The following is a 22,159-nucleotide window of genomic DNA, read 5'->3' on the forward strand; positions in this document are numbered from 1 at the left end:
CAAAATCAATGTGCAGAAATCACATGCATTCCTATACACCAATAACAACTTAAAGAGAGCCAAATCAAGAATGAACTGCTATTCACAATTGCTACAAAGAGAATAAAATACCTAGGAATACAACTAACAAAGGATGTAAAGGACCTCTTCAAGGAGAACTACAAAACACTGCTCAAGGAAATAAGAGAGGACACAAACAGATGGAGAAACATTCCATGCTCATGGTTAGGAAAAATCAATATTGTGAAAATGGCCATACCACCCAAAGTAATTTATAGATTCAACACTATCCCCATCAAGCTACCTATGATCCTCTTCACAGATCTGGAAAAAAACCACCTTAAACTTCATATGGAACAAAAAGAGAGCCCGCATAGCCAAGATAACCCTAAGCAAAAAGAACAAAGCTGGAAGTATCACACTACCTGACTTCAAACTATACTACAAGGCTACGCTAATCAAAACAGCATGGTACTGGTACCAAAACAGAGATATAGACCAATGGAGCAGAACAGAGGCCTCAAAGGCAACGCCACACATCTACAACCATCTGATCTTTGACAAACCTGACAAAAACAAGCAATGGGGAAAGGATTCCCTTTTATAAATGGTGTTGAGAAAACTGGCTAGCCATGTGCAGAAAGCAGAAACTGGACCCCTTCCTGACACCTTACACTAAAATTAACTCCAGATGGATTAAAGACTTAAACATAAGACCTAACGCCATAAAAACCCTAGAAGAAAACCTAGGCAAAACCATTCAGGACATAGGCATAGGCAAGGACTTCATGACTAAAACACCAAAAGCATTGGCAGCAAAAGCCAAAATAGACAAATGGGATCTAATTAAACTCGAGCTTGTGTACAGCAAAAGGAACAATCATTAGGGTCAACGGGCAACCAACAGAATGGGAAAAAATTTTTGCAATCTACCCATCCGACAAATGGCTAATATCCAGAATCTACAAAGAACTAAAACAGATTTACAAGAAAAAAAACAAACAAACCCATTTAAATGTGGGTGAAGGACATGAACAAACACTTTTCAAAAGAAGACATATATAAGGCCAAGAAACATATGGAAAAAATGCTCATCATCACTGGTCATTAGAGAAATGCAAATCAAAACCACAATGAGATATCATCTCATGCCAGTTAGAATGGCGATCATTAAAAAAATCTGGAGACAACAGACGCTGGAGAGGATGTGGAGAAATAGGAACACTTTTACACTGTTGGTGGGAGTGTAAATTAGTTCAACCATTGTGGAAGACAGTGTGGCGATTCCTCAAGGATCTAGAAATAGAAATTCCATTTGACCCACAATTCCATTACTGGGTATATAGCCAAAGGATTATAAATCATTCTATTATAAAGACACATGCACACATATGTTCATTGCGGCACTGTTTACAAAAGCAAAGACCTGGAACCAACCCAAATACCCATCAATGATAGACTGGATAAAGAAAATGTGGCACCTATACACCACAGAATACTAGGCAGCTATAAAAAATGATGAGTTTCTGTCCTTTGTAGGGACATGGATGAACCTGGAAACCATCATTCCCAGCAAACTGACACAAGAACAGAAAATCAAATGCTGCATGTTCTCACTCATAGATGAATGTTGAACCATGAGAACACATGGACACAGGGAGGGAAGCATCACACACTGGGGTCTGTTGGGGTGGACTAGGGGAGGGATAGCAGGGGGTAGGGAGTTGGGGAGGGATAACAGCGGGAGAAATGCCAGATATAGGTGACGGGGGTGGATGGAGGCAGCAAACCACATTGCCATGTATGTACCTATGCAACAATCCTGCCTGTTCTTTACATGTAACCCAGAACCTAAAGTGCAATAAAATGTATATAAAAACAAAAACAAACAGAAAAAAAAGAATAGAGAATAGCCTTCAGATAGATTTCTCCAAGGAAGATCTACAAATGGCCATAAACACAGGAAAAGAGGTTCAATATCATTAGTCCCTAGGGAAATACAAATAAAAACCATAGTGAGATACCACTTTAGATGCACTAGGATGGACAAAATAAAAAAGACAGACAATAATAAGTGTTGCTGAGTATGTGGATAAATCAAAATCCTCATACACAGCTTATGGGAAGGTAAAATGGTTCAGCCACTTTGGAATATAGCTTGGCAATTCCTCAAAACTTCAACAGAGTTACTGTATGTATGACCCAGTAATGCTACTTCTAGATACATGCCCCAAAGAAAAATGAAAACATATGTCAACACAAAAATTTGTACATGAATGTTCATAGTAACATTATTCATAATAGCCAAAAAGTGGAAATAACTCAAATGTCCATCAACTGACATAAAGCATAAACAAAATGTCGCATATCCACCCAACAGAAAATCATTCAGCTGCATAAACAAATAAAATAGTAGTGATACACGCTACAATGTGGATAAACCTTGAAAATGTTATGCTAAGTGAAAGAAGACAGTCAAAAGGACACATAATATGTGATTCCATTCATTTCATCCAGAATGGGGACATCTATAGAGACACAAAGTAGATAAGTGTCTACTTAGGACTGGAGGCGGGAGGTGGGGAAGAAGGGATAGCAGGATAGTGAAAATGTTCTAAAATGGAATGTGGTGATGGCTGCACTATCTGTGAATATGGTAAAGTCCACTGAATTGTATGCTTTAAACTGGGGAACTGAATGTTATGTGAATTCTCTCTTGAAACTGTTAAAATAAATAAATAAAATGATTTAATCGTGAACAAAAACCTCAACAGGAAAAGACAAATCAAATAAGGAAGTTGATTAGAAAATGGGCAAAAATCAGGAGTTGGAGGCTGCAGTAAGCTATGATCATGCCACTGTACTGCGCCCTAAGTGACAAGGTGAGATACTGGCTCGACAAAAAGGAAAAGGAAAAAAAAAAAAAACAGAAAATGGGCAAAAAACATGAACAGACATTTCACTGAAGAAGACATACAGATGGAAAACAGGCACACAAAAGTTGTTCAAAATCATTAGCCATGAGGGAAATGTAAATTAAACCACAATGAGATGTTACTACACATCTGTCAGAATGGTTAAAGTGAACAATAGTGATACCACCAAATGCTGGTGAGGATGTGGAGAAACTGGATTGCTCATGTATTGCTGGTGGAAATGTAAGATTGTATAGCTACTCTGAAAAACAGTTAAGCAGTTTCTTTAAAAAACTAAACATGCAATTACTATATGACATAGCAATTGCTCTTCTAGGCATTTATCTCATAGAAATGGTAATTTGTGCCTGGTGTGGTGGCTCATTCCTGTAATCCAAGCACTTCGGGAGGCTAAGGTGGGTGAATCACTTAAGGTCAGGAGTTCTAGACCAGCCTGGTCAACATGGCAATATCCTGTCTTTACCAAAAATACAAAAAAAAAATTAGCTGGGCATGGTTGGCACACTGCTGTAATCCCAGCTACTCAGGAGGCTGTGGCAGGAGAATCACTTGAACTCAGGAGGTGGAGGTTGCAGTGAGCTGGGACGATGCCACTGCACTCCAGCCTGGGTGACAGCGTGAGACTCTATAAAAAAAAAAAAAAAAAAAAGAAGTGAGAATTTGTGTTCACAGAAAACCCTGTACTCAAATGAATATAGCAGCTTTACTTATAATAGTCATAGACTGGAAACAACTCAAATGTCCTTCAACAGGTGAATGGCTAAACCAATTGTGGTAAATCTATACCATGAATGCTACTCAATAATAAATTGGGAGGCTGAGGCAGGTGGGTCACCTGAGATTGGGAGTGTGAGAACAGCCTGGCCAACATGGAGAAACATCTTTAAGTAGAGATGTGCCCATCTCTACTTAAAGCACTGGGCACAGCAGCGCACGCCTGTAATACCAGCTACTCAGGAGGCTGAGGCAGGAAAATCGCTTGAACCTGAGAGGCGGAGGTTGTGGTGAGCCGAGATCATGTCATTGCACTCCAGCCTGGGCAACAAGAGTAAAACTCCGTCTCAAATAAATAAATAAACAGAAAAAATAAAAAGAAGTCTGGGCACAGTGGCTCATTCCTGTAATTCCAACACATTGGGAGGCCAAGGCAAGAGAATCACTTAAGCCCAGGAGTTCAAGGGCAGCAGAGTGAGACTCCATCTCTACAAAAAATAAGAAAATTAGCTCAAAATGGTGGCTTGTGCCTGTAGGCCCAACTACTCACAAGATTGAGGCGGAAGTGTCAATTGAGCCCGGTAAGTCAAGGCTGCAGGGAGTTGAGATCACCCCACTGCACTCCAGCCTGAGTGACAGAGCCAGACTGGCTAAAAATAAATAAATAAGTAAATAATAAAAAGAAACAATTATATTTTGTTTTTTTTGGAGACGGAGTTTCGCTCTTGTTACCCAGGCTGGAGTGCAATGGCACGATCTCGGCTCACCGCAACCTCCGCCTCCTGGGTTCAAGCAATTCTCCTGCCTCAGCCTCCTGAGTAGCTGGGACTACAGGCATGCGCCACCATGCCCAGCTAATTTTTTGTAGTTTTTAGTAGAGATGGGGTTTCACCATGTTGACCAGGATGGTCTCGATCTCTTGACCTCGTGATCCACCCGCCTCGGCCTCCCAAAGTGCTGGGATTACAGGCTTGAGCCACCGCGCCCGGCCAAGAAACAATTATTGATAGATCCAAAAAGCTGGATAAATCTCCTGAGAGTTATGCTAAGTGAGAAAAGCTATCTGAAAAAATTATATACTATATCATTCTACTAATATAACATTCCTGAAATAAAATTATAGAAATAAAGAACAGGGTTAAGGAGAAGGTGGAGCAAGAGGGAAGCAGATGTGGCTATATTAAGGCAATATAGCCTGGTGGTGATGGATGTTCAGTATCTTGATTTGATGTCAACATCCTGACTGGCATGGTACTATAGTTTTGCAAGATATTACCATTGAGGGAACCAGAGTAAAGGGTACAAGGAATTTCTCTCTATAATTTCTTAAAACTGCATGTGAATCTACAATCATATCAAAATGAAAAGTATATCCAGGCACAGTGACTAGATTACACCTGTAATCCCAGCACTTTGGGAGGCCAAGGTGGGAGCCCACTCCAGACCAGCCCAGGCAACTTGGCGAAGCCCTGTCTCTACAAAAAATGCATAAATTAGCCTGCCTAGGTGGTGGGCATCTGTAGTCCCAGCTACTCGAGAGGCTGAGGTGGGAGGATTGCTGGAGCCCAGGAGGGGGAAGCTACAGTGAGCCATGATTATGCCACCGTACTCCAGCCTCGGTTACAGAGTGAGACCCTGTCTCAAAAAAAAAAAAAAAAAAAAAAAGAGAGAGAGAGAAGTTTACTTAAAAAACAAAGCACATGCACACTAAGAACCAGGTGAAAAAAAAAAAGAAAAAGGACCTATGGGAGAAACAAAACACTTTTTTTTTTTTTTTGAGACCAGGCTGGAGTGCAGTGGTGTGATCTTGGCTCACTGCAACCTCTGCCTCCCAAGTTCAAGCGATTCTCCTGCCTCAGCCTCTGAAGTAGCTGAGATTACAGGTGCATGCCACCACACCCGACTAATTTTTGTATTTTTAGTGGAGAAGGGGTTTCAACATGTTGGCCAGGTTGGTTTCAAGCTCCTGACCTCAGGTGATCCACCCGCCTCCTCCTCCTAAAGTGCTGGGATTACAGGCATGAGCCACTGCATCCTGCCACAAAACACTCTTAAAAGTTCAACACAAATTTCAAAGGGACAGGTAGCGAATCAATACTGAATGCCTTTCCCTCCTTTTTTTGCCTGACAAAACTTTACATATCCTTTAAGGTCCAACTCAAATGGCACTTTCTCAGTGATGTCTTCCTCAAATTCCAGGAGTTCTCAAACTTTAGTTAGCATCAGAATCACCTGGGGGAGTGTGCTGAAACAGATTTCCTGCCCCTGTCATGATTTTGATTGGAAAATCCTGATTCTGGAGCCTGTGAATTTCTATTTCTGACATTTTCCCAGATGGTGCTGATGCTGTTGGCTCATGAACCACACTCAAAGTAGCACTGTTACATATTTGTAGCCGTCTTCCACAAGACTGAGAACTCAGTAAGGAATCCCTTCCAGCAGGTAGCAGGCAAGAAAGAAATGTCTTACTCTTTTTTGTTTCTTTTTATCTGCCTCTTCCTGTAAGTCTTGAAGGGCCCTTTGCACAAGCTTCATGTTCAAGTCTTGTTCGTCTCTGTATTCCTGCTGAATATGTTCTATCCTCTCTTGTAGGGCCTTTTGCAACATGGTCCTAGTTTCCTGCTTTGCCTTCTGTTTCTTTAGTTTATCCTGTTCATTCTCATGTTTAATCTGTGCATTGTTACTTTCCTAAGGTAGAATCATAATAAAGATAAAACATCAGTACAGTTGGACAAGACAAGTTAGTGCATTTGATTTAGGAGATGAGAATAAAGGATTTTTGGAAATACACACACACACCTAGATTTAGAGAGGCTGTAAGAAATAAAACTTGCCTTTTCACAGTTGAGTCAGCAATAAATGAAAATTACCTGGGCATGTGTGGTTTTAAAGTAATAAATAGTTGTAGAGTTGAAAAACAGAAAAGTATAAAGAGACGCCACTTTTAATCCCAGAACCTGTTGCCCACCACCATTCTCCACCTGTGGGTGTGTTGGCCTTCCAAACTTGACCCTTCTATGTACTCTTCACCATACATTTGAATACATTATTAAACTGAAAGTCCAAAAATGGAAATGTGCCTGTAAACCAGCCGAGGCCATCAGACAAATTATACGGTAACAGGCCTGCAAACTGTACTCCACCCATGGAGTTGATCACCCTATCACAAGCAGTTTAAAGGCCCACCACAAGGCGCGCCTCCTCTTCCTTCAACAGCTGTAGTGCCTTCCTTTGTGCCTTGATGCTGGTGATCTGGGCATTCAGCCCCAGGCGTGTATTCTCCATCAGCTCTTTCTGTCTCCTCTCCTCTTGGGCTTCTCGCTTTTCCTTGGCTAATCGGTCTTCCTCCCAGAGTTTGGAGAACATCTGCTCTTCCACCAGCTTTTGCCTCCTCAGCTCCTCATTAAATGCGATCTGTGCTTTCCGCTCCTCACACACCTTCTTCTGATGGATACAAAACAATTCAACACGGAGCTCCTGACAGTGTTCCCTGAAAAGGAAATTTTAAAAAGACAAAACACAGCCTTTCATGAATCACTGCTCTATTGAGGCACCATCTGTACACAATGGAGCAAGAAAAATCAAAGACCTGGATGCAGGCCCCCATCGGAGCATAGGAAACATGAAGGAGTAGCAGAGAGGCAGGCACCAGGATGGCACAGCCTGACTATGGAAACTGGAGTCAGGCAAAGGCAGCCTGACTCCATTTCCTGTGTGACCTTGGACCAAAAACTCAACCTATTAACTCAAATGACTGACCTATTCACTTGACTTTGAGAACCCCTCATTTAGCGATGCTCACTTTTTTTTAAGAGACAAGGTCTCACTCTGTCGCCCAGGCTGGAATGCAGTGGCATGATCATGGCTTACTGCATCCTTGAACTCCTGGCCTCAATTGATCTTCCCACCATTGCCTCCCAAGTAACTGAGACTACAAGCACGTGTCACCATGTCTGGCTAAACAATTTTTTTTGTAGAGACAAGGTCTCACCATGTTGCCAAGGCTGGTCTCCAACTCCTAGCCTGCAGTGATTCTCATGCCTCAGCCTTCCAAAGTGCTGGGATTACAGGCATCAACCACCACACCATGCTGAGATGCTCACTATTGATAGACAGGATATCTGGCCAGGCATGGTGACTCATATCTGTAATCCCAATACTTTGGGAGGCCAAGGCAGGAGGATCGCTGGAGCCCAGGACTAGCCTGGGCAACACAGTGAGACATTGTCTCTATAAAAATTTTCAAAAAATTAGTTAGGCATGGTGGTACATGCCTGTAGTCCTACCTACTTGGGAGACAGAGTCAAGAAGGCCACTCAAACCCAGGAGTTTCTGGCTGCACTGAGTTAGGATCATACCAATGCACTCCAGCCTGCACTGTAGGTCAGTAAGAAAGACCCTATCTCTAAAAAAAAAAATTAAATTAAATGATGGATGAAATGTCTATTTATTCTCAAGATAACAATCATCGATAAGAGGAAAACTTTCTGTTTGTGAATGCTTTATAGGTAGCAGGTATCATCCCTATCTTAGAGTTAAAGCAACGGAGACTCAGGGAGCCCAAGTGTCTCCCCAAGTCACATAGCCAGTAGTAAGAATATTATTAGCAAAAGTTATTAAGTGCTTATTATCTGCCAGATTCTATTCTAAGCACTTTACCATGTATGAACTCTTGTAATCTTTATAATAACCAATATGGCAATGAACATTACTGCAAGTTCATTTTTGTTATTTTTATTATCCTTGGTTTACAGATGAGGAAATGGAAGCACAGAGCAGTAAGCGTCTTATCTAAGTTCATCCATTTAATATGTGGTAGAACTGGGACTGAAGACCTGGCAGTGTGGCCCTGGAGTTTGGATTTCTTGGTGCCTCACTGTATCACCTCCACCATCAACTGATAGATGCAAGACTACCTCTGACTCACAGGCATTCTGACCATACATCCCAGGATATTCATTAATAAAAACACCCCAAAACAAACCCTTGAAATGCCTACCTTAATCTGGGGTCTAATTATTAACTGCGTATAATTACAGGGTATTTAAAAAGAAATTTCATAATGTACCAAAAGCACAATCCATAAAAGAAATATTGACAAATTTGATTTCATTAATATTAAAAACTTTTGCTCTGTACAAGATCCTTTCAATAGGATAAATGAGACAGAACTACTGAATGGTGAAAAAAAGGAAAAACCATTTAAAACATGAAAAAAAAAAGATAATGTATAGACTAGGAAAAAACCCACATATCGGACAAATAAGTTCTATCTAGAATACATAAAGAATTCTCAAAACTTGCAGGGCGCGGTGGCTCATGCCTGTAATCCCACTTTGGGAGGCCGAGGTGGGTGGATCACCTGAGGTTGGGAGTTTGGGTCCAGCCTGACCAACATAGAGAAACCCTGTCTCTACTAAAAAAATACAAAAATTAGCCAGGTGTGGTGGCGCATGCCTGTAATTCCAGCTACTCAGGAGGCTGAGGCAGAAGAATCGCTTGAACCCAGGAGGTGGAGGTTGCAGTGAGCCAAGATTGCACATTGCACTCCAGCCTGGGTAACAAGAGTGAAACTCTGTCTCAAAAAATATATATATCAAAACTTAACAGCTTAAAAAAAAAAAAAGGACAAAAACTTAACAGCTAAAAAAATCTAAATTCTAAAAATCTAACTAGAAAATGGGCAACAGATATCGAGACATTTTACCAAAGAAAATGTACAGATGGAAAATAAGCACATGAAAAGTTGCTCAACAACAGCAGCCATTAGGTAAATGCCAATTAAGCCCATGATGAGATATCACAGCACACCTATTAGAACAGCTAAAAAAAAACAAAAACAAAACATAAATGACGCCACCACCAAAAGGAGCATGTGGAAAAACTGGACCTCATCTACTGCTGGCGAGACTGTAAAATGGTACAGCTACTCTAGAAAATAGTACATCATTTATTTAAAAAATTACATATGATCCAGCAATAATATATGATAATTTGCCTAAAGAAATGAAAACATATGCTCACACAAAAACCTGTACACAAATGTTCCTGTCAGATGTACTTATAGTAGAGCAAAACTAGAAACAAACAAAATGTCTTTCAATAAGTGAATAGTTTAAACAAACTGAGGTACATTCATGTAATGAAATACTACTCAGTAATATAAAAGACAAACCAGCAATACCTCCAACAACTTGGATGGACCTTAAAGGCATTATGTTGAGTGAAAAAGGCCAATCTCAAAAGATCACATATTGTGTGATTCCATTTACACAACATTCTTAAAATAATGAAATTATGGAAATAGAGATTAGTTGTTGTCAGGGTTAGGAATTATGGGGGTGAGAGTAGTGGGCAAGACTAGAGAGAGGTAACATGCAGATGTTTGCGGTGATGGAATAGTTCTGTATCTTGATTGTAGCGGTGGTTACACGGATCCACAGGTGATAAAATGGCACAGAACTAAACACACACCTTGTACCACTGTCAGTTTCCTTGTTTTAATAATGTATTACAATTACGAAAGATGTAACCACTGGAGGAAACTAGGTGAAGGGTATATGGGATCTCTGCACCATCTCTGCACTTTCTGTAAATCTATAATTATTTTAAATTAAAAACAAAACAAACAAAACCACTGGTAATTTTTTTCTTGTCATTATTATCCATTTCATTTCATTATTATTGCTGAAAATAATTTTGCTGTATAGAAGATAAGGAGCACTAAAAATGATCTATTCCATGTATCAAATATTCTACGAATGTCACTGAATATATCAAAGAGAATTGAATGCATATGCCATCAGAAGACATGTATATTCATCATAATTTTATTCATAAGAGTCCCACACTGAAAATAACTGAAATGACTGTCACCAAGAGAACAAATAAACTGTGGTATATTTATTGCAATGGAATACAAAAAAAACACACAAGAAAAAGAAGAAAGAGGAAAATTATTCTGCTTTATATTAATATATGTATTAAAGCCTCAATGATATTTTCAGTAATAGGGTCTAACAACACATCCTTACTCAACAGTATGTTTGCTTATCCATATTGAGGAGTTGGCAGTGTTGTATTAAAAACACTGAAAACAATTTGTTTTCAGATAAATTACATTACTATAGGATACATTTGTTTCTTTAAAATTTTTAACAATTTATCTAACTAGCAAAAACTCAGTTATACAAGTGAAATCTGTAAAATGTTGCTAAATCCATAAATTTTAAAAGCACAATTGCTTATGAACTATTCATTTTTCTTAATACATTGAGAGAAATTTACTAGGGAATAGAAAATATACGGATGGTTCACTGAGAGTCACTTGGCTAATATACCATTTTCCCCCCACAGCATCTTTTCCCCCCAGCAGCCAGTAGCAAGGATGTCTAAATCCCATGAAGGACAGGGTATGGGTGCATGCTTTATGCAGGCTTGAAAATCCAAGTCTAATCCTCTTTTGGTCACCTCAAGCTTAAGACCTAGACAAATCCCTACCTATAGAACTCAGTTATCCATCTACAAGCTGAGGAGAGTGGCAAGTCGCTTCTGGCCCTATGCATTACTACTCTGGGTTTTCTTCACTGCCCTCCTTCAGCAGCTCCCCAGGCCCTGAAACTTCCTATTCCCTCTCCTTTTCACAGTCTGAATTTACTTTTAGCAGCTGCATCTGCAACTTGTATCCACTACTCACTGCAACGGCTTACTTCTCCTTCTGGCCTCTAGTAGGAGGGTTTAGGATTTAGGGCTGTCCATATTATTAATAGCAACTTCACAGCAGAAAGAGCAAATGGAAGAAGCTTTCTCTGCACCATGTCTTGATCCTTCCACAGAACTCATTTTGCTGCTTTTCACATCTGTTGACCTTCGTATTTCTGGTCTACTCAGATTTTGAGTGCTATGAAAAATGAACTCTTGTATTCCTTCTGTATTCTACCAGATTTTAACTCAGGTATTTTTGGACCATCCGTTCCTCAATCTGGCTTAACATGATACACACCATGCCCCACTTAAACTAGATGACCTGACAACTTAAGTGACAATCACTCTCACAGAGCCCAGCATAACGTAGGAGCTCAAAAGTATTTACTGAATGAAGGAATGCTAATGGCTATGTTTTAAACACTTCCAAGTAATATTTGGACTTTAAAAATCCCTTCTGAATATAAAAATCTTAGTTATTCTAAAATTAAAAGACAGACGAAATGGATAATTTAGGGCATTCCATGGGTCATATCATGTGATCATGGCGCTCAGAGATGTGTCTGAAAAAAGGGGCAAAATGCGCCATCACTGCTATTATTCAACATAGCATTGGAAGTCCTAGCTAGAGCAATCACACAAGAGAAAGATATAAAGGGCCTCCAAATTTGCAAAGTAAGAAGTCAAATTATCCTTGTTTGCAGATGACATGATCTTACATTTGGAAAAACCTAGACTCCACAAGAAAACTCTAAGAATTGCTAAACAAATTCAGTAAAGTTGCAGGATACAAAATCCACATACAAAAATCAATAGTACTTCTGTGCTTACAGTGAACAACATGAAAAAGAAATTTAAAAAGTAATCCCATTTCCAATAGCCACAAATAACATTAAATACCTAGGAATTAACCAAAGAAGTGAAAAATCTCTACAATGAAAACTATAAAACACCAATGAAAGAAATTGAAAAGGACACCAAAAAATTGAAAAATATTCCATGTTCTTGAATTAGAAAATCAATATTATTAAAATATCTATACCACCCAAAGCAATCTACAGATTCAATGCAATCCCTATCAAAATACCAATGACATTCTTCACAGAGATAGAAAAAAACAGTTGCTCATGCCTGTAATCCCAGCACTTTGGGAGGCGAAGGCGGGTGGATCACTTGAGACTGGGAGTTCGAGACCAGCCTGGGCAACATGGTGAAACCCTGTCTTTACTAAAAAAAAATGAAGAATTAGCTGAGTGTGGTGGTACGCACCTGTGGTTCCAGTTACTTGGGAGACTGAGGCAGGAGAATTGCTTGAACCTAACCTGGGAGGCAGAGGTTGCAGTGAACTGAGATCCTGTAAATGCACTACAGCGTAGAAAACAGAATGAGATCCTGTCTCAGATAGATAGATAGATAGATAGATAGATAGATAGATAGATAGATAGATACGTTAGACAGATAGATATAGATAGATAACCAAAGCTATTCTAAGCAAAAATAACAAAACTGGACAGCATAGTACTAGCATAAAAACAGACACATAAACCAAAGAAAAGGAATAGAGAACCCAGAAACAAATATACAGTGAACTCATTTTTGACAAAGGAGCCAAGAACATGCACTGGGGAAAAAACAATCTCTTCAATAAATGATGCTGGGAAAACTGGATATCCATATGCAAAGAATGAAAATAGGCCCTATCTTTCATCATCTATAAAAGTCAAATCAAAGGATGAAAATAGACCTATCTTTCATCATATATAAAAATCAAATCAAAATAGATCCAAGACTTAAATCTAAGACCTCAAACTATGAAACTACTACAAGAAAACATTGGGGGAAAATCTCTAGGACATTGGTCTGGGCAAAAGATCTCTTGAGCAATACCCTACAAGCACAGTCAACCAAAGCAAAAATGGACTACTGGGGCCGTATCAAATGGGATCACATCTTTTACATAGCAAAAGATACAATCAACAAAGTGAAGAGGCAACCCACAGAATGGGAGAAAATATCTGCAAACTACTCCTCTGAGAAGAGATTAATAACCAGAAGCTCAAACAACTCTATAAGAAAAAAATTTAACAACCCCATCAAAAAATGGGCAAAAAATTTCAACAGACATTCCTCAAAAGAAGACATAAAAACGGCAAACAGGCATATGAAAAGGTGCTCAACGTCATGGATCATCAGGGAAATGCAGATCAAAACTACAGTGAGATATCATTTCACCCCAGCTAAAATGGCTTACATCCAAAAGATAGGGAATAACAAATCCTAGTGAGGATGTGGAGAAAAGGGAACCCTCATACACTGTGGGAATGTAATACAACCACTATGGAGAACAGTTTGGAGGTTCCTCAAAAAACTAAAAATAGAGCTACCATAGATCCAGCAATCCCACTGCTGGGTACAGACCTCAAAGAAAGAAAATCAGTATATTAAAGAGATGTTTGCACTCCTGTGTGTGCTGTAGCACTGTTTATGATAGCTAAGATGTGGAAGCAACCTAAGTGTCCATCAACAGATGAATGGATAAAGAAAATGTGGTACATATACACAATGAAGTACTATTCAGTCATAATATAGAATGAAATCCAGTCATTTGTAACACCATGGATGGAGCTGGAGGTCATTAAGCGAAGTAAGCCAGGCACAGAAAGACAAACATGGCATATTCTCACATATTTGTGGGATAAAAAAATCAAAACAATTGAACTCATGGAGATAAAGAAAGATAGTTACCAGAGGCTGGGAAGGATAGTGGGGGATTGGGGGTGGAGGTGGGGACAGTTAATGGGTACCAAAAAAAAGAATGAATGAATAAGACCTATTGTTTGACAGTACAACAGGATGACTATAGTCAATAATAACTTAATTGTACATTTTAAAATAACTTAGAGTATAACTGGATTATTTGTAACTCAAAAGATAAATGCTTGAGGGGATGGATACCCCACTCTCTATGATGTGCTTATTTCACATTGCATGCCTATATTAAAACATCTCATGTACCCCATAAATATATACACCTACTAAGTACCCACAAAAATTTTAAAAAAGAAGAGAATAAAGGGAAAAAATGAACAAACTATCCTGAGATGCATAATGGAATTATTTTTTTAATTGACAGCGTCTCAGTCTGTTGTCCAGGCTGGAGTCCAGTGTTGCAATTGCAGCTCACTGCAACCTCGAACTCCTGGGCTCAAGTGATCCTCCTGTCTCAGCCTCCCGAGTAGCTAAGACTAGAGGCACATGTTACCATGCCTGGCTAATTTTTTTATTTTTTGTAGAGGTAAGGTCTCACTATGTTGCCCAGGTTGGTCTCAAACTCCTGGCCTCAAGCGATCAAAGTGCTGGGATTATAGGTGTGAGTTGACGTGCACAGCCAAATAACAGCAATTCTTTTTTTTTTTTTTTGAGTTAGAGCGAGTCTCATTCTGTTGCCCAGGCAGGAGAGCAGTGGTGCGATCTTGACTCACTGCAACCTCCACCTCCCAGGTTCAAGCAATTCTCCTGCCTCAGCCTCCCAAGTAGCTAGGACTACAGATGTGTGCCACCACACCCAGCTAATTTTTTGTATTTTTAGGAGAGACAGGGTTTTACCATGTTAGACAGATGGCCTCAAGCTCCTGACCTCAGGTGATCTGCCTGCCTCAGCCTCCCAAAGTGCTGGGATTACAGGTATGAGCCACCATGCCCAGCCCAATTCTTAATGTTTATACTCTTAGAAGTATCAGAAGCACTGAAAACACAACTGAGGAATTACAAAAACATTATAAATATATAATAGCTCTTGTTCTAAAAGCTGTAGCTCTAGGGAGAGATATAAGACATTGAGACCTACAAAAAAAGAAAAAGAAAAAAAAAGACATTGAGACTTTTTAGTATATTTTTGCTTTAGAGGTAAAAAATATCTTTGTGAAATTAAAAGCATCTGCCAAGCTCCTGATTATATAACACTATAGACCATCTCAGAGGATCACTCTTGGGTACTCCCACAGAAATCTTCCCTCTGTAAGTGCACAGTAGTGGGTAGTCTATCAGGGTATGGATTCAGGGTATCCTAAGATGGAAAAGCACAATGAAAAGGGATATGGAGACAAGCACAGGACCAGACTGAGTACAGTAAAGTCCAGGGATCTGAAAACTGAGGGTCGCCATGGGTCTGGGTCAGGAAGTGCCTTATAAATCCAGGTGATCAGACCCCAATGATCAGAATACCAGGCAAGGAAACAGAAAATAAAGAAGAGAGGGCCAAGCGTGATGGCTCATGCCTATAATCCCAATACTTTGGGAGGCTGAGGTGGGTGTACCGCTTGAGTCCAGGAGTTCAAGACCAGCCTGCGCAACATGACAAAACCCCATCTCTACAAAAAATTAGCTGGGCACGGTGGCACATGCTGGTAGTCCCAGCTACTCGGGAGGCTGGAGCAGGAGGATCACTTTGAGCTCATGAGGCAGAGGTTGTAGTCATGATCACACCATTGCACTCTAGCCTGGGTGACAGAGCAAGACCCTGTCTCAGAAAATGACAACAAAATCCCCAGAGAACCAAGCACACATTCAGCATAGGTAGAGACTATAGCAGTAGGAAGAGAGTCCAACTTTACCAAAGATTCCTTCGCATAGGGGGTTTTGAAGCACTTCCTGCCAAAAGCAAGGCTGAGGTTAATACCAAGTTCAGTAACAAAATCTCATTTAATAACTTCCATTCTAATTGAGAAGCAAACACAGAACATTAGGGCATAGTTCTCAAGCACACACTGTATTATTCAATGATATGTAATACACTGCCAAGACTTAAAGTTACAAGTACTGTGTAAATCATCTTAAGACTAATTTACTTTAAATTAGCATTCTTAAATCTATTTTAATGTACCAACTTTGGATTCTGTTTGTGTGTTTTCTGATTTCATTACCTGAATTGCTGGTCTAGCTTTTCAGCTACAAAATCCTGCCTCTCTTTTTCATTCTTCTCTTTTAGTAATTTAGTTTTCTCTCTCATCCTATCTATTTTCTCCTCAATGGTTTCTTTCTTCAATTGCATTTCTGTAAAATACTCATTTTCTTCTAATGCTAAAAGTTCACGTAGCCTGAAACAAAAAGCCAAAAAAAGAAAAAAAGAACTGTCATGCTACATTTTACTAATTTTTGTTATATTCAATTTCAGAATTATATGTCTAATAAATTTTGTAAGAAGAGAAAGATCATTATGGTCTTCCATAAAATAAGACTAGTTATTATTATTTTTTTTTTGAGATAGGGTCTCACTCTGTCACCCAGGCTGGAGTGCAGTGTGATCATGGCTCACTGCAGCCTTGACCTCCTGGGCTCAGATGATCCTCCCACCTCAGCCTCCTGAACAGCTGGGACTACACTACACCCAGTTATTTAAAAAAAATTTTTTTGCAGAGATGGGGTCTCACTACATTGCCCAGGCTGGTCTCAAACTCCTGGGCTCAAACAATCCTCCCACCTCAGCCTCCCAAAGTGGTGAGATTATAGGCATGACCCACCACACCCAGCCAATTGTACCATATTTTATTTGATCACATACAAATGACATATGAAATAAATATTTTTAACAAAAGAACAAAATGAAGATTTCAATTAAAATGCAACATGAAACAATGTTTTATTTTCCATCAAAACATAGGCTATCACAAGTAAAAATATTAAAAATATTAACCAACAATAGTTATTGATTTTAATATAAACAGCTCAGCCATGAGCCTCCCTAAATTTGATTTTTGACTGGCCAATCTCAAATTGTAGGAATATTACATAGTTTGGGTCCCAGGTCTGTGAACCTTACTTATTTCGTCTTTCTTCAATGTTAATGATAAACCCTTGCACGGCATCCTTGATTCTTGCTCGCACAAGGTTGTCCAAAAACTTGCAGTCATGGTGCTGGTCCCACTCAACTTTCAAGCGATCCCGCTCATTTGACTTAATGGAAGCCAAAATAGCATTATGCTTCTGATGGCTGCGTCGGATTCTTTCTAGATGTTGCTCAGCCCTTTGGCCTTTAGGAGTCTTGGCTCTCTGAAAACAAAAACCAACTATCACTTATAAGCCAAGAATCAACTGCATATTTTCAATTAGTTATGCTCTCACTCAATACTCATACTAAAATAGGTTATAAAAAACTAATACATCCTGCTACAACTGAATACAACTTATGCACCTAAAGAGTAACTTGTTTCCTTCTCTGAGCCTATACCTAAGATGTCATCAGAACAGTCTCCAATATTTCTAAAGTGCCATTTGAAAAAAAGTTGATGGAATTACAAAGTTAAAAATGTGATCAGGACTCATAAACCCAGAGACATTAAGTGATTTGCTGAACTTGCTTCAAATAGGGCAAATAAAACAAGAATTAGAGGTCTTCTAATTCCTGACCTTGACATTGCCACCCACCATTCCACATTGTGTCTCATGAGTGGACACCATGTTACCACATCAAATATTGAAAATGTGTATATATATATATAGTGTGTGTGTGTGTGTACATGTATATATATGTGTGTATATGTATATAATGAGTTGTGACAATGAAAGATTTTTTACTAAGAAGAAAGGAGGAAATGAAATGAGGGAGAAAGAAAGAAGGGAATAGAAGGAAAAGAAACAAGGCTGGTGGTAGAACTGTATTCCTATTTCTATGGTGCCCAGAAGTTTTAATGCAAAGACTATGTTCCTGACCTTTTGGGCTACTATTGACTTTCTGTAAATGTATTGTTTTTACAGAAATGTCCACTAAAAAGTTAGAAATGCATGTACTATTTAAATATATATAGATACATTGATTTTCTTTCCTCAGGAGACTTCATTACAAACACCTACTGAAAACACATAGACCATATCTTTTTCCTTTCTGTATTCCTAGCATTAAACATAATGCCTACTACAGTGAGGTTCTCAACAGGAATGAATGAATAAATAAATGAATGCACAAGTCAATGAATGAAACAATGTTGCTGGGTGGGCTTGATGACATTTCTGCACCTCCTGGAGCCACCACAAAATCCATAGTCTTGAGTTTTGTATTTTCAGGAACAGTTTTATCAGTAATTCTTGGTTAAGTTGTGTAACACTGTGGTGCTGATTCATAAAAATAAAACTCTTAAGAGGCAGAGAGAGTCAGTCTGATCATTTACATTTAGAATATCAGCATCAGGATTACCAGAATATTAGGGTTAGGTGTTTGTAATGAAGTCTCTTGAGGAAAGAAAATCAATATTTGAAGACAGCTTAATGAAAAAATTCACAGCTCAGCACATGCATATTGGTACCTAGATTTAGCTGAACAAGATAAGGCAAACCTGGGGTGGTAAGGAAACAGAAGATGATGTTAGGGGTTATATCAAAGAAAATGGCTAATCCACATCAGAATTATTTGGAGCCTAGAGCCAACTAATTAGATTACTGTTCTCCAATACTGATGACATTTTATGAATATAGATCTGTGAAAATAAAGCAGAGGAGGGTCACAGAAGGCTGAGGTACATTTTGGTTGAGGAGGTGAGAAACAGCATGAACAGTACCCAAGGGATCAGGAAGCTGTTTAAGGCTTGGCCATCATGTGCAGGACTTTTGGTCTGGGAAGGACCCAATTTCTTGATAAGTTAGGGGTATGACCTGGAGTTCTCTAAAAAGGTAATGCTGATCTCGACACAGTCTTGGCATTGTTCAAAATCTGTACCAGTCAATAGGAATATAATGCAAACAGATACGTAATTTTAAATTTTCAAGTGGCTGCATTTAAAAAAGTAAAAAGAAACAGGGGAAGTTAATTTTGATAATATATTTTATTTAACCAATATATCCAAAATATTATCTTGTCAATATGTAACCCTAGGCACATTTCAAGTGCTCAAATGCTATGTGTGACTAGTGGCTACCTATTGGACACTGCAGCAGCAAACCATGCTAAAGTCAGGAGAACACATGATATTTTACTAACTACTATGGTTTTTCAAGGTCACTGAAGGCTTTTCTTACTGTAGCATCTCAAATTAGTTATTAGGATTACAATTTACACTTTGGTTGTCTTAAAGAACAATGCTTTACATCCTACGTTTGATTCTGGTCCTAGGATGGTCCTTCCCACACCAAAAGTCCTCTGTCCACTACTAACTGAATTGGGCAAGTTACTTAATCTCTTTGAATCTTAGTTTTCTCACCTGTCAAATGAGCAAAATAAGTATCCTCCTAATGGACTCCTAAGAGGCATTCATCAAATAGCTGGTCCTTTTGATATACTATTACTTCAGACATTACGTTTTTCACAGGTTTCTCCTGAGAAATTGTTTAGGTCCAAGTCTCATCTGTTGGTGGCTTTAATTCTTGCAACACAACTTTGCTACCTCTAACATCTATCTTTCTTATCATACACAAACACCAGAGGAGCAGATGCACCAACTCTAACCTCTTCCTTTTCCTAATTCTTTTTAAGTAAAGTATTCAATAGGCCCACTTCTCTGGTTTAGTGTTTTTGTTTGTTTTCTGTTCCTTATTGGTTCCCAACACAAGTAATAGCACCCAACAATGGCTCAGCCCCTTTGCCCTGTGTTTGGATACAGAACCTACAGATCAGTTTCTGTCCTTCATGAAGTTTGTTTAAAATTATCACCTTGAACCCTACAGCCCACTAAAGTGTCCCATCTACTGCTTTCCAGCTCCAGATCTTACAGTACTCGGACCTAAAGGAACAGGTCTATAGGTTGACTGAAGTTTGCTGAGTACACTGTGGAGCATAATAAAACGGTACCACTGATCTTTCTTCCATAAACTGACATCACTAACAATATAGCACATCATTTACCATGTTAACCTTTAGTGGTTTCATTACGCATAAGGTTTTTTTGCAGTTGGATTACATGTTGAACAACCCTAATTTGAAAATCTGAAATCTGAAATGCTCCAAAATCTGAAGCTTTTTGAGCACCAACATGATGACACAAGTGGAAAATTCCACAACTGATCTCATGTGAAAGGTCACAGTCAAAACTCAAGAAAACAACACATATTGCATCCCCAAGATGAAAATAAAATTACCTTTGGAGTAATGAAATATAAATTATGTATTTAGACTTGGGTCCCTTCCCCAAGATATTGTATTATGTAAATACTCCCAAATCAAAAAAAAAAAACTGAAATCCTAGACATCTCTGGTCCCAAGCATTACAGATAAGGGATATTTAACCTGTATATGCTCCTTGAAGGGAGGAATCAGGCTTCAATAAAGGGTTAACTTTCCAGGATCACTATATTTACCCCTGTATCTCCCACAATACTGCGCACACAGCAGGGGCTCAAGCAATAACTCTGCCTACATGGCAGTTTTCTGGTGGGTAGAAACTAGTTTGTAGAAACAAAGGAATCTACACGCGTGGACCAGTAGTGTCTGGGGTTCTCAGCAGGAACCATCAAATTCTGCAGCAAGCACATTTCCCTGGCCTACTACCACCACTCCAGCCTTAAAGGCAGGCACCTGGGTTTTTCCTAGGTCTGAAGGGACACCTCTGTCCAGCAACGGTTACTAGTTGAGTTGGCACAGGAATGGGGTTGGGTGCTATAACCACTCACAGCCTAATTCCCATTCCCCAGACGATTTTTCTAGGAGTGAAAGACCAGCCACTAATCATAGGCCATCCTTGCCCCCAGATCTGTCTCTGGGCCGAGTGCCCTTTCCATAACACTTTTGCCACTGCATAGGGAACAGATCTCATTTCGGTGTCTTGCAGACTGAAAAGCCCTAAGATCCCTAGTGGTGATTCTCCAAAAACAGACCTTAAATATTATAACTTTGGAGGCAGATGAAAGGCTGTCAGGATGAAAATAGACGGGGATGAGTGGGTGAGAGATCAGCGACCTTCCTTTTTTCAAAATTCAACCCACCGCATCAGGCGGCACCTGTTCCCCTCGAGAAAGCCCTGTTCGGGAGCCGAGATGGGCTCGGCCAGGTCTGGGATGCGCAGAGATGGAGAAAGCTGTAGGGTCCAGCACACACATCCTGTGCTTACCACGATCACCACTTTGGGAGTGGGGCCCTTAACCTCCCGCTGTACGGTGCCAAACCGCTGGCTGTACATTTTCGAGTCCCCTTCAGGATGGGGACGGCGTCCGCCGCTTTTCCCCCAACCGTAGCGACCTGCGAGACCTGCTTCCGGGACGCAGAAGTCTGGTTGCCATGGTGCCTCTCGCGGGGTGAGGGGGCAGGTAGAGGTGGGCGGGTCGGGCGGAAGTCGATCTGGTCACCATGGTGGCCGTAGACACCGGCACTCACGACTTCCTCTTCCAGCCTAGGAGCTGAGCCTGCGCGGTCCTCACCCCGCCCCTCGGCCAAACCCCGCCGACCTTGCTCCCTTCCTTTAGCGTTCATCAGAATGGCAGAAAAAACCTCTAGCCCAAGAGAAATCGAACCTCTAATTACGATTCCAGCTGACTTTGCTATTTATATCCTGTAATGGTCTAACAGTATGAGAAAGGTTAGCGAACATTTTTGGGGAAGCTTAAATTTTGCACCATCTCTAGGTTAATCTTGATGACTGTAATAATCGCAGGAAAGGCTGGGCGCGATGGCTCACGCCTGTAATCCCAGCACTTCTGGAGACCAAGGCGGGCAGATCACGAGGTAAAAGATCGAGACCATCCTGGCTAACATGGTAAAACCCCATCTCTGCTAAAACTACAAAACTTACTGGGTGTGGTGGCGCGCGCCTGTAATCCTAACTACTCGGGAGGCTGAGGCAGAGGTAGCAGTGAGCCGAGATTGCGCCACTGAACTCCAACCTGGT

General features: G+C 40.0%; 1 protein-coding gene across 2 annotated transcripts in view; it reads right to left on the reverse strand.

Annotated features, from left to right (window-relative positions):
• The window catches only part of CFAP53 (cilia and flagella associated protein 53), a 45,237-nt gene extending 23,199 nt beyond the window's left edge, over positions 1-22,038 (reverse strand). The window contains exons 1-5 of one of the 2 annotated variants that reach the window (XM_032259483.1): positions 21,261-22,038; positions 17,173-17,402; positions 16,277-16,450; positions 6,837-7,140; positions 6,120-6,338 (exon numbers count right to left, since the gene is read on the reverse strand). In XM_032259483.1, the coding sequence (XP_032115374.1) occupies positions 6,120-6,338; positions 6,837-7,140; positions 16,277-16,450; positions 17,173-17,402; positions 21,261-21,374 (1,041 nt within the window). In that variant the 5' untranslated portion in view covers positions 21,375-22,038. The remainder of the gene's footprint in view (positions 1-6,119; positions 6,339-6,836; positions 7,141-16,276; positions 16,451-17,172; positions 17,403-21,260) is intronic. The other variant, XM_032259484.1, reaches the window with a different exon arrangement.
• Positions 22,039-22,159: the final 121 nt, after the last annotated feature.

This window comes from Sapajus apella, unplaced genomic scaffold (assembly GCF_009761245.1).
Source record: "Sapajus apella isolate SASKATOON/1434 unplaced genomic scaffold, GSC_monkey_1.0 scaffold109, whole genome shotgun sequence".
Lineage (NCBI taxonomy): Eukaryota > Metazoa > Chordata > Mammalia > Primates > Cebidae > Sapajus > Sapajus apella.